Consider the following 14064-nt stretch of genomic DNA (forward strand, 5'->3'; position numbering starts at 1 on the left):
AGGGCAAGGACTGTAACTTACCTAGATATTGTAGTTCCTCTGGTGTCTATCACATTGATCTGCATAGAGTAGGCACTGAAAAAATATTTGTTTAATTAATTTTTTTGAATGTGAAAAATCATTTCTAAAATTTAGAGAAAATTCAAATTCTAGATTTTCAAGATGTCAATGAAAACTATAAAGTTTCACTGAAAGTCAACCTGTTTGACAGTAAGATATTTTTAGAACTATTCTGAACATGATTTATAATATAACTGATCATCTATATTCCTTCTACCAATAAATTTGGGTCCTGGCTCTCTGCCAATCACACTACCATGAAATGTAGACTGATAGTGGTTGATCAGTGCAAATGATAGTCATGGAAGAGATACTTTTGATGTAAAGGAAATTATAGATAGCCTTAATGAATGATTATTTTGAGAATTGTTTCATGTTAAGCATAGTTTGTCACTATATTTAATTAAAAATAAACAAAAACCCCACCCTTTTCTTTCTAATTATAAAATATGAGAAGTTCAATCTTCTGAGTGTAGTTCCTAACTATTCCCATCCTGCCATTTTACAAATGGTAGACAGAGGTACAAGCTGTTGCTCTTTGCTCAGCAGGGTAGAGCAAATACACAGATGCATTTTCTGTGTGCTGAATAATGAAACAGCATAAAATTCAAATACTTATGACTATCTTTGCAGCTGGAATATGGTTACTACTATTTTGCTTTGTTTCTTAAGGACATTAATAAAAGTTGGAAGGGAAGTTAGAGGTCATATAGTCTCTAATCTCAATTTACAGATAAGGAAATTAAGGCTGAAAAGATTAAATGATTTGTCCATCATCACAAATGTAGGAGGGAGTATAGTCAGTATTTGGAACCAATTACTCTGGCTTCATATCCAGTGCAGTATAATATAGGAATTGCATAGATATTTTTGGTGATTTGTTAGTTCTGAAATAAATTATGTCATGTCAAACAGAAGAACCAAAAAAAAAAAAATTAGATACCAAGCAGATCTTATTTATATGATGCACATGAATAGCCTTCAAATTCAAATGTTTATTTGAAAATTCCCAACTTCCCATGCTAAGGCAAAATTTTGTATGTTAGATAATGGTGATTATTTCTTTTCTAAGATATGAAATCTAAGCAGGAAGTCATAGTAAATGAAGGCCACAGAAATAATGTGACTTACCTGATTATATTTTTCTCACTACCATTCACACACCAATCATTATAATGTGTAGCTTAGTAAGGAAAAACAAAATTCACATGTGACTCTTGATATTTGGAAGTTGTCAGTTTTCCTGACCACGATACCATTTCTCACTGATTCTGAATGAATATCTCAAAGTAAATTTGAGGCCTACTAAATATACTATTCCTCCTTTATGAGGATATATGAAGATGGCACATAGTTGTTTTTTTTTAAGGTATTAGAAATTGACCTTGGATAAGTTAATTGCTTTCTTGATAGTCTATAAAAACTCAATATCAAAATTCAGCAACAAATTTATTTTGTCTTTTTCATGAACACTTTGTATGCAGGATTATATTAATTATTAATGGAGTTTAACTGAAATGAAGCTTTCTTGTAGCCTGTCTTTCTAACATTTAAAGAAATTATGGGAACTGAGAATGAAAAACCCAACAGACAGCAGAAGAGTTTACTTTGTAACTTTTTTGATATTCATTTCTTTTCTATAAATTTTATCTCTTCTAGCTCTAAATCTAGGATTCTAAATGTCCAGTTAAAGTTTGATTATATAAGTAATAAAATTAGATGGTAGTGAATTGAAGATTTGAGAAACATCAAGATAAAAGATATCTATTCTCAGAGAAGGGAGGTATTTGATAAACATGATGAAGCTTCTATGAAGGATAAATATATCTTTATCCATTTACTTGAAAGTAAAGAACTAAAATAAGAGTTGCTTTCCATCTTTTTAGATTGGGAATTCCCAGTCTTTGAAATTTCAGAATTTTATTGTTCTTTGCTTCCTCAGGTTTCTTCGCCTCCTTCTGCAAATTAAAGAGTAAGGTAAGAGTACAGTTTTCAAACATACTCCTAATATGGATTATAATGACAAGTACATTCGTTATCAGACCAGTATAAATTGGAATAAGCCATGTTCCCAAATTTATCAGGGACCAAAACTTTATTTAACTGATGCCCAGTCTTCTTTCATTTGTATTTCATTCAAGGGCATGCCTTCCCTTTCCTTTTTCTCCCTTGACAACAGAAGTACAGGGCTATAAATGCAAGGGTGCAATACATCATGAGATAAAGTCTGGAGAACATGTCCTCTACTAAAATGCACCTTAGTCCATAGCAGAACCAAAGTGACAGAAACCTTCCAGTTTCAGTTGTCAATGCTTGGAATCAAAACTGTAAGCTGGACATGGCTCCCTTTCCAGTCAGATGTGCCCAGAAGTTGAAAGGTTATGCTTGTGGAACAGCAGCTGCTTTTCCTGTGGTTTGATTCTCACTCCTACAAAGCAAAGAAAGATTCTCAGACTAAAAGACAAATCTGACAATATGCTAATCTTCCAATAAAAAAAAAATGTGACTTCTGAACCCTTATCTGTTGAAGAGCTGACAGTGAAGTTCAGAGCCGGTTGTCTAACCAGACAAAACGATAGAGAAAATATGCCTTCAAACAAGATCATAAATCTTGAATAGTGCAGGGGAGCAAATGTAAAGGGAAGGGCTTCTCACTTATGCCAGCCCTATTCTCACCCACCCCTGTTTCACATAGTAGCCACCCACCTCTAAGTCCAGGACCAGTGTGCTCCATACTAGACCCAACCTATAAATACAAAGACAGTATAAAGTAATATTATATCATATGTGGAGATCAGACATTGTTTCCATCTCATGGGGGGAAGGGAAAGAACAGAAAGCAAATGGAGTGAAATCTGAAAACAACAGCATGTACAATATACACACACAAAAAGTTTGCATATTGCACAGAAGATCATAAATCTATGCATGAGAAAGATGTAGTGGAAATTTTGGGGGGGATTAGAGTTTATTTTTGTCATCTCTGTGAGACAGCTACTCATTCATCCAGATCACAGCTAAGAAAAAAGCTGGTCACAGAAATTAGCAGTTTCAGCTCAGCAGCAAAGTCGCCAGCCTGTGAAGGCAGAGAGAAATTGACTAATTAGCAATGCGCACTAAAACTTGACGGTTCTTTATAGAGAGAGAGAAGAGAGAGGGAGAGAGAGAGGGAGAGGGAGGGGGGGGCCTCGCTTTTTCCCCTTCTTTCTTCCAAAGATGTTTGAAATCGCAGTCATTTACGCTCGACAATTTTTACAATAGCCTTGAGCCATAATTTTGCGAGTCTCTCCAGCATCCATCCCCCTGTATGGTCTCTCTCCACTGGCCATGCACGACCGTTTCTCTCCCCAACCGTGGATTTCCTATTACTCTCGTTACGACTCACTGAGCCCCAGGCCCAAGGATAATGATGTGTTGTTTCTTGGTAGCATAATTTGTCACACGTACATTTTTTCTTCTTCTTCTCTTGCAGAAAGCTCTGCTCCCTCTCTCTCTCTCCCTCTCTCCTCTCTCTCTTCCTCTCTCCCCCTCTCTTTCTCTCTTTTCTCCCTCTCCTACATTTTCTTGCTGTTGCTAATTCATGGTGATCAAATGATGTACGACAAAATAAATTGTAAAGAGTGACTGCCTGGAGTTGGGAACCAGAAGGTGTTTTTCCCCCTCCCAAGGAGCGAGGAAACCTTTAAAAAGGAAGGACAATTGATTTTTGGGGGGGAGCTGAAGTGAGCCTTTACTTTAGCAGCTGATTGAGACCAGGTAAGTTTCTGGCCTTCTGTATACCATATATGTGTTTTGTTTTGTCTTTTGGATTGTTTGCTAAGGGTGCAGTGAGGGAGTCTTTCAGAGGGGTCGTGGGGTACTTGTGTGACAAACGCCTTGAAAGAATAAACTCCCATGGCAAGAACTGGGCAGACCAGGGAGAGGCAGGGGAGGGAGAAAGAGAAGGAAGAAGGGGGGGACAGGAAAAGGTGGGGGGGGGAAAGAGACAGGGGAGGCGGGGAGAGGGGGGAAGGAATTGACCGGGTCCACTTAAAGGGAGAGACTCAATGAGATGTTCCAGGAAAGACAGAGCAGGGGTGGGGGAGGGGGAGAGTAAAAAGGAGGTTGGGGTCCACCTGGAACTAAGCATTAAAAGTGGCTCGGAGAATTACCAGTCTCTAGTCAAAAGGAAGGAGCTCAAGTGCCGGTGCCAGGACAGAGTGATCTGCAATGGAAGGAGCAGGTCTCTGTGGGATCCCTCTGACGGGGAGCGGCAGTGGCGGCGGCGGCGGCGGCGGCGGCGGCGGCGGCGGCGGCGGCAGCAGCAGCAGCAACAGCAGTAGCAGCAGCGCTCTTTGGAGCGGGATGCGGGCACAGAGGGTCTTTTTCTCCTCAGCCCTGGAAGGTGCAATTACAGATTAAGAAAGAGAGCGTATTGATTGTTCTTTGGTCTCCCTCCTCCCCCGTCCGCTCCTGCATCTGACCCTCTACCTTTGTAAGACCAAAGAAGCGGACGCATCTGACTTTTTTTTTTTAACAGAATAGTTGAAGGCTAGGGAAGGTGGGCTAGACCACAAGGCGCCTGAGTATGGGTTCATATGGGGTTGTTGAGAGGGGAAACCGAGAGAAGCTGCCGGCTGCCAGTGAAAGATCATAGGATAGGGCAGAAGGGCGCAGCAGTCCCCTACCTGGTTTCCCTTCCCCCCACCCCACCCCACCCCCCACCCCCAGCTAGCTAGTTTCCAACTTGAACTTCATGTAGTTACCGGAGTTAAAGTGACAGCGCCTTCTGCCCAAGCGAAAGAAACGCCAGGACAAGGGACCCTCCCCCTAACCTAAAGCAGCCCAGGTGCTAACTATGATCCAAGTGGAGAGCGCTAAACTTCAAGGCTTGGAAATTCTAGGGGGCGGGAGGTAACCTCCGCCAGGTTTCAGAGCATCTTTGCAAGATTAACAAAACTGAGTGGCGGAAGGAACAGCCAACAGTTTGAGAACCAGGGGAGCGGGCAGGGCCAGGGTGGGGGAAATGAGCTCGAATTGATAAGGACAGCTCCCCGCCTCTCGGGAGTGCACTGAGCTAGTCACCACCGCGCTCCACTGCACTTTTCCAGGAGAAGAAAAGGCTTTATTTCCTCCATCAGATTGCTATTAGCATAGTCGTTCCTAGGGGCACCACGGATAATCGAAGGTTCTCCCAGATCTGATTTGATTTTTCAAAGGCCAAGAGTCTCCCACTTTACGGGCTGCTCCCGTCCCGAACTGCCCCAGCATAGCTTCCCTTTCCTTACCCCTCCAATAAACAGAACTACGAGGAGCCCAGCAGAGGAGGGGACGCACAAGTTGGACTGGAACCTGCCACAGTCACCTCTCTCCTAGAGCACCCCCAGCTCGGTCCTTCCTGGGGCTCTTTCTTTCCTCCGGTTCTGGGCATGGACAAGAACCCACGAGTTTACTCGGCCTTAACAGCCCCATGCACCACTTTGCCGTCGCTGCCGCCGCTGTTGCTGCCTAGCGCAGAGTCAGGGTTCTTTTAGGAAAGTGAGGTTGGGTTGTGTGAGTGGGGGGTTGGGGAGGGGGAAGTCGCTGGGAGAAGAGCGGGGACCCAAATCTGGTTGGCTTCAAGAAATAAAGCCCGTTCTGTTGCTACTCACGAAGACCAGTACCCTCTGAATCATCCTCCATATACCAGTGACAAGAGGGAGTGCTGTACCAGGGGGCAAACTGTGCATTTATTATTGTTCCTCACCCTCCCCCTCCCCTCCACACCCTTCCCCACCCCTACCACACCCCATCCCCTCCACCACCTTATTCCCCCCATTACTCCCCCTCCCCCTCCCCCACCCCTGTTTGCCAGGTTGGAGGAGGGTTTAAAGCCAGGTGCGCTGAGGCAGCTCGCCATGTCCAGATCCGGGGACAGGACCTCCACCTTCGACCCCAGCCACAGTGACAACTTGCTGCACGGCCTCAACCTGCTGTGGAGGAAGCAGCTGTTTTGCGACGTGACCCTCACGGCCCAGGGCCAGCAGTTTCACTGCCACAAGGCCGTTCTGGCCTCCTGCTCGCAGTACTTCCGATCCCTTTTTTCCAGTCACCCCCCTCTCGGGGGAGGGGTCGGTGGCCAGGACGGCCTGGGGGCCCCCAAGGACCCACAGCAGCAGCAGCAGCAACAGCAACAGCAGCAGCAGCAGCAACAGCAGCAGCAGCAGCAACAGCAGCAGGAGGAGCCGGGTACTCCTTCCTCCTCCCCCGACGACAAGCTGCTGGCCAGCCCACGGGCCATCAACAATCTGGTGCTGCAAGGCTGTTCGTCCATCGGACTACGCCTGGTGTTGGAGTACCTGTACACTGCCAATGTGACCCTCTCTCTGGACACGGTGGAGGAGGTGCTTTCGGTCAGCAAAATCCTGCACATTCCCCAGGTCACCAAGCTGTGCGTGCAGTTCCTCAACGACCAGATCTCGGTCCAGAACTACAAGCAGGTGTGCAAGATCGCCGCGCTGCACGGCCTGGAGGAGACCAAGAAGCTGGCCAACAAGTACCTGGTGGAGGACGTGCTACTGCTCAACTTTGAGGAGATGCGCGCCCTGCTGGACTCGCTGCCGCCCCCCGTGGAGTCGGAGCTGGCGCTCTTCCAGATGTCCGTGCTTTGGCTGGAGCACGACCGGGAGACCCGCATGCAGTACGCGCCCGACCTCATGAAGCGCCTCCGCTTCGCCCTCATCCCAGCCCCAGAGCTGGTGGAGCGGGTCCAGTCAGTGGATTTCATGCGCACCGACCCTGTCTGCCAGAAGCTGCTTCTGGACGCCATGAACTACCACCTGATGCCCTTCAGGCAGCATTGCAGGCAGAGCCTGGCCAGCAGGTAAGAGACAACAAAGAGGAAGGGAGGTGGGGGAGGAGGGAGACTGAGAGAACCCTGGAAAGAGGGGAGGGGTGCCTGTGAGGAGGGAAGGGGGTGGGGTGGGGGTGATTCGTGGATAAGCTTAAAATGCAAACAAACAATTAAGACATTTCTTCTGAAAGTTAATTTCAGTATCCCCGAAGGGTCAATAGAGAGCTGGAGCCCAGTATAACCTAAATTCCCATTTTCTAATAAAATTAGGCATGGTGGGCTCATAGGCTGACTATGGCATAGGCAGATGTGTGGGGGTGCTGGGGCTGGGGCAGTTAAAAATGATGCATGTGCAAAGCTCCTTGGTAGCCCCTAGAGTTAGCACCCCCTCCAAGTCCAATTATAAGCTGCCTGCTTCCTCGAGGGAAGGGCTTCAGTAATGAGATGTTCCCCCCCACCCTTTCCTCTTGCAGTCGTAGTTGGGTGATCAGAAGCTCTAGAGTGTTCCTGGGATTCAAGGAGAGCACCGCTGTTCTCTCTGTCAGACTCTCAAGTTTTTTGGTAGTTGATGTTTCTTCCCTTTCAAGGTTATAATTACTGAGGTGCTTTGTCTGTTAGTGATGCTGCTGGAAATCCTGTCATTCATCTGCTCAGGAAAACTTTTGCATCTTATGGACATTCTTTCTTTTTGCTTTAAAGAAGACACAACAGATGCTTAACCCAAAGGGGTTAATGGATCCCTGTGATCTGCACAGTCCAGCATGGGGTGGGGGGACACGAATTATCAGGCATAAACCATATTTGTTGGGCAAGAGTTAGTGTGTGCTTGAGTTGAAGTCATAAAGCAGTTGGCCAGTGGGTTGTTCTTGTTTATAAAGGTGCTGAATGTTGCCAACAGAATTACATTGCAAAGGCCAGGAAGGGAGAAATCATTATTTTTTCTTAAGAGCACAGTTGTAGATAAAAGATTCTAAGGATGGGCAGCCATAACTTGGTAGCTTCAATTTTAAATCCTTGTTAAAGGCCTGGGCAGAAGGGTTTTCTTGTTGACTTTAAAGAAAAATAGTATTTCATATTTACATGCTAAAGCATTAGTGATTTAAAATGCCAGAGCAGGCCAGTATAAGTCTACCAAAATGTTAATTTAACTGAAAGTATTGAAAACCCATCTTCTCATTTGTTTACCCAGAGTAATCTCTAAAATGTGCATCTTTTTGGTTCAGCTATATGGGCTTACATGTTTGTGTTTTAACCGTAATGCCCTATCCATTCTTCATAACCAAGGCTTCTAACACGCATCATTTTTTCAGTTTTCTGGACAGACCTGATAGTAAGGTGAGAACTATGGCATGGGAATACTTCAAATGGGAAGTATTTATAGTTGCAAATGGAAAACTGTAGGCAATGAATTAATGAATTGTGAGGACAGAATATGAAAGTGAGATGAGAATCAAAGCAAGAAAGCTGAACCTAGACCTGTGACTCACTAATGAACAAGTCAAGTACAAATTCAAAAAGAACATGCTTGTTTTTGTTCTGTAAGAGTTTCTCTTTTGCCCAAAATTCAGAATACTATAGATTCATTGTGATGACCTAGCATTCCAAGATAAAAAATTTATGTGAGTTTTCAGTCTACATTTTAACTTTTATCTGCTCTAAAAGAGCATTGTATTTAAAATAAGTGCATAGAACTTGTTCATATTCAAGGCTTACACCACACTATCTTTCAGTACAAATCACAAACCAAGATACCAACACATAGCATAACCTTTATAAATTTAGCATGCATTCAGATAATCAAATAGATATATAAAATGCCTTCTAGAATTTCATCTTTTCCAATGTGTGTCTTTGAATAATGTGCTTTCTTTTAAAAAATATCATGTATAAAAAGAAATGGTGAGAAACTTGTGTGGACTTTAACCCACTAAATGTGACCTAGAATTCAATATTTAGAAGAGTTGACTTTCAAAATGCAAAGTCCACTATCTATTTTAGTTGAGATTCTGCACACCACCTGGGGCATGCTGGGGCTTGAGTCCTGGTGGATTGCTAAGATACCAAGCTGTCTGGTTCAGTGAAGATACCTTCCAGCTTCACTGGTCCATATCATTTGAAGGATATGTAGTGGTGTTCTGACCACTGAATGCTTACAAGTGTCATGGATGCTGTAAGAATCTGATACTCTTGCCGTAGGAAGGAAACTATATTTTCCTTTAAAGTAAGAAGATGCAGGAGGGAAAATATCTCTTTCACGTCAATCCACACTGTTGATTCTACACCAATATCTTTTTGTTACTTCTTGGCAATTATTAAAAATTAGTATTTTAAATTTTTTTCAGTGAACCAAATATTTAATATTTTTTTTTATTTACAGTAATGAAAAAGGAATTAACAGAGTTCTCGACATTAATATAGGCTAGTTGCAGCTTTTAGAATTTTATCTTCTCTGTTCCTTCACATGTAGCATATTAGTCTACATTGTCAAGTCCTCTATTCCGGTTTACAGGGGAAAATGTTTTTATTTCAGACCTAATCATATTTGAAGTGAAATTATTTTTATTTAAAGACATTTTTTAAAAAGTGTCTTAGTCATGATTTGAATATTTATGTATCATTCCAAATGTGGAATATGGAAGTTTCTGAAATTCAGAAACTGAAGTAGAAAATTAAATCTGACTGGTCTGTTGGGCTAAATGCACGATGTGAATAAATAATATCACTTGAAAAGCGAATTGACTTTTAAAAATTATATGTATTTGCTATTTGCAGTATAATGTAATAACATCTTGTTAATAGTACATCTGAGTATTCATTTCAAGATATTTTTATAACTTTACATTTTGATGAAAATACCTACAAAGAAAACACAATTCATAAATGTCAGACTTATTATTTGTCTTATATTGCTTTATTAAGTTTATGGCTCTTGGTTAGGTTAATAATGTAAAGAATGAATAAAGAACTGGGCAAAATTTAGTATATTCACTAGTTCAAAGTCAAATATATATTTATACATTACTAAATAAATATGAATAGAAATATAAAAAGTGTTAAAGTTTTCACTTAAAGATCTTACTATTTTCCTGGAAGAACAACTGAATTAAGGAAATGAAAATCTCTTGAAAAGTTTTCTGAAAATATCAAGTTTTGATGATTAGACTTGTAAAGTAATTTTTGTGACTTTTTTATTAGATAAGTTATATGGAAGTACTGTGGAGAACTGTATAGTACACAAAAATCAAATAAGAATCTTTTCATTCTAAATACACCTTGAACTTAAGTGAAAAGTTTTCTACTTATTTCCTGTCTAGAAATGAGAGGGAAGCTAGTATTTTCCCCTAATGCTAGCTTTAAAAATCAAAGCACAAAATCATTTTGATGGGTTGGGAATAGTTATTATTTTGAGACTATCCTTCAGTTAGAGGAAAGCAGATTAGAAAACATATTATGAAATTCCCAAAGTAATATTTCATGAGTAGTCATTTTTATATATTATGGTGAAACTTAGATAAGTCATCAAATAATCACAATCATGTTTTTGAAGACCACCTGTCACCATTATTATTTTCTAAAGAATGCATGCTGTCTCCCTACAAAGATTTTACTTTGTACAGCGTATACTCTGTGTGAACACATCCGAGAGGAAATATTGCCCAAGTTGCTGGGATAACCTCTGTATAAACATCAGGGGTGCTGATAATCTGGCTGCTAGAGTGATGCTTCAGTGGCTTAAGATGTCACCAGATAGTATCCTAAGATCCCTGCTTAGCTCAGTTCAGAGTTGCTGAGTTTGGTGTGTTTAAAGGACGATAGGCTTAAACAAGAAAAGTGCTCATTTAAAATTCAGACACAGCATTTTCCCATTGATTCTGGTCTTACCAACCCATTAGATATTTTAACAATGCAAACTATATGTCACATTTATACATTCTCTAAACTGTTAATAATCCACATTAGTTTAATCATCTCAGATACAAAATTAATAACTAGTGAGATTTTTATATCAAAAGTTACTCAGCCATTTACATAAATTTTCTATTGCTTGAAATAATATTGATTACAAAATTGTTTCACAGATATGGGATACTGATTTTTTGTATATTCTTCCAAAGCAACTGAAATAAAAAGGACATCAGAACTGACAGTTAGTTATTCTCATTTTATAATCTTGAAAATGACTTGCAGACAAAATTCAAGAGTAGGATTAAAATTGCATATGTATGTTTTTCTTTTATCTTAGCAAAATGATATTTACTCATTACCTCACAGTTCCATCACTAATCAACCAATTTTCTTATCTAAAACAATAAGCTAATAATATCTCCTCTTCCTCAGCTCTCCTATCTCTCCAAAGAGAGGCTATAAGAATTAACTATCTAAGAAACCACTTCTCCACAGGAGGCTTTGTTTGATCATCTTGCAGCTAAAAGGGCAACTGAAACCATCCAGAGTCAATCCAAGTGGTAGATAAAAATTGGTTTTACCCTTCAATGATAGATGAGGAAAATAGGATTTTAAATTATTTTGTTTGGAAATAAATTGAGGGGATTAGCAGTTGAAATGCCTCATCTTTAAAAGAAGAGTCTCCTCTAACATCATCATTATTATTTTTTACAAGGAAGTAAAAAAAGATCCTGAGATAATATTCTCAGTGTATTTTTCCAATGCAAAGTAAGGTTTCAAAGTAAAAAGTTGAAAACAAAGACTTCAGGTCAAGATTTAGCTATTTTTAAAAATTATTGTTGTCAAATTGGAACAGTTAAGAGGTCATTCACTTTTTCAAGTAAAGTATATGGCTGTTCCATACCACACATTTCCTGGTAATAGAGGAAGAGGTGGATAAGCAGTCCACAGTGTTCCCTTTTGGGAACCAGGCAAGTGTGCTAATGAAGTAGTTAGAGATTTACATCAGAGAAGATGATATGTGTTGAGGATGGGGAGGGTGAGAGAGAAATGGTGAGAAATTTGATTTCTTATTTCAGTGATCACTAAAGTTCAAATGCTTCTATTACCAATCAACTAAATCAGTCATCTAAATGAAAAGATAAAAGGTAGGTATGAAGTCCCACCCTATATTCTCAACTTTTTGATTGCTTAAACTATCAGAATTCCTGGTTCATTCAACTTGATTGCACTGATGAGAACACCCTTTCTTTTCCTGTCACCATACAATATTAGAACCAAGTATGATTAGAATCAAAACTTAAATTTTGATCAAATTAAGCTTTTCAATAAAAAATTTGGTCCATTGTAAATGCTAGAAAGCAAGAATTGGAATTGAGGCAATGTTCTATATACTCTTAGTACAATGAAACATACTTATTTCAGTTACATGAATAATAATAGTAAAGGGTTTTCTGTGCATTTTGCTGTCTTTGTTTTTCTTTGTTTCTTGTGGGAAGGAATCCTAACATTTTTATAATTGCCGGCTCTTTCTTTTACTTTGTATGTATAGACACGTAGCTTTTTTTAAAGACCTAATAGAACATATTTGTGTCTTATCTACCTCCAACTTTTTTTTAATCATCTTGATAATTGTAGTTTATAGTCAATAAATATTTAGTAAGCATTTTGTGACAGGCACTGTGTTAAATGCTGAGATTAAAAAGAAAACTAAATTAGCCTTTACCTGGAATAAACACAATCTAATGGGAAAAAAACCCCAGATAGATGATGTAGGCTACCGAGGTCCAGAGCATGATGAAGTCCTACAATAGAGGTGGAAAGTGATCTGAGGAATTGAGAGCTTCAGAGTTCATTTCATTTGAAGGAACAATGAGTTTCTGGAGATCATGAAGTCCAGGAAAATAGTAAAGTGGAAAATGATGAAGTGGAAAATGATTAATAGTTGAGATTCTGGGAAGTTCTCTTTAATGTCCATCCTCTATCCTTTTAAATCAAAGGCAGAGAAGGGCCACAGAGACAGGGAGTGCTGGGGAAGTAAGTTTCAGAATTTATTTCAATTTGCAGAACATTAAGTTCTTGGAGGTTATGAAGTCCAGGAAAACAAATTTTGTAAATTTCAATAGGTCTAAAAATATTATCTAATCAGATGTTATATTAGGCCATAGAACCTCCTTCCCAGCCTTTTTTAGGCTATAAAGTATTAAAAGCACACCGAGGAAAGTAATTTTTCCAGGCATGGTTCTTTCCATCATACTTAACCATTCATTGCTTCAAGAATATAAAGAAGTGGATGCTAAGGTTAGCTACCAATGCACTGGCTTGTGGAAAACAAAATGAGCCAATGTGTTTCGAGGACTTAGTCAAGTCAGTGTAATAATTCAAAAAGCATTTATTACTTACCTGCTAGAGCTAGAACATGGTGCTAAGTGCTTGGGAGACAAAGACAAAATGAAAAACTAAAATAGCCCCTATTCTTGAGGGACTTTCATTTTATGGGGAAAGTCTAAAGGTGAAAAAAAACAAGTGCTTTTGGTTTAGGTCGTGACAGAAGCTTTTAAAAACTTAAAACTTGAGTTTTTGACTGAGGATGCCAGTCATCCAAATTTTTAAGGAAGGGGGTGTTAGAGTGGTATTGGTTACATTTACTGGAGGATAGTAAAAAGGAATCAACTAAACAGGTAGTTGTTCATGCTTCCAATATGCCTTCACCTCCAAGGGACAAGCCCAACTAGAAACAGTGATTCTGAATGTAGTCACAGGGACCAGACTGAGAAATAAAAATGAAAAACTGTATATTGAATTTGCTTTAAATTCACTAGTTATGATATTAGAATTTGAAAATGACATTTCATTCAGGTACTATTTTGTGTATTTAGAGCTTTTAATAGTAGTATATATAGTAAGATTGTATCTAATTGAAAGGCATTCCATTTATAAATCTATCTTCTAAGAAAATTATATTAGCAATTATATGTTGTGCTAACTCAAAATAAGATATTTTCTATATTCTGCCATTCTTGGAATTCCCAGAAAACATGAAGCTTGTCCTTGAACCTCCAATATGTTGCTTAGATAACTTGTAATCCTTATGATATAAGAAGTGCTTTTTTTTTAATAATGCAGATTATATTGTTGAGATATAGACAAAGGAATGCAGGCTAAGTGAGACTCCCCCAGTTTTAAGATAATAAACATAATAAAAACAATAGCTAACATTGATATGGTGCTTACAATGTGCCAGGCACTGTGCTTAGTGCTTTATAATTATTATGTCATTTGATAAT

At 39.7% G+C, this 14064-nt stretch overlaps 1 protein-coding gene and 1 pseudogene across 1 annotated transcript in view; one reads left to right on the forward strand and one right to left on the reverse strand.

The window, feature by feature from the left end:
* Positions 1–1015: 1015 nt before the first annotated feature.
* On the reverse strand, positions 1016–5823 carry LOC116420592 (annotated as a pseudogene).
* A 19-nt stretch (positions 5824–5842) lies between these two features.
* The window catches only part of KLHL14 (kelch like family member 14), a 137387-nt gene continuing 129165 nt past the window's right edge, over positions 5843–14064 (forward strand). The window contains exon 1 of the mRNA XM_031946473.1: positions 5843–6901. Within this exon, the coding sequence (XP_031802333.1) occupies positions 5937–6901 (965 nt within the window). The 5' untranslated portion in view covers positions 5843–5936. The remainder of the gene's footprint in view (positions 6902–14064) is intronic.

The sequence above is a fragment of the Sarcophilus harrisii genome, chromosome 1, assembly GCF_902635505.1.
Source record: "Sarcophilus harrisii chromosome 1, mSarHar1.11, whole genome shotgun sequence".
NCBI lineage: Eukaryota > Metazoa > Chordata > Mammalia > Dasyuromorphia > Dasyuridae > Sarcophilus > Sarcophilus harrisii.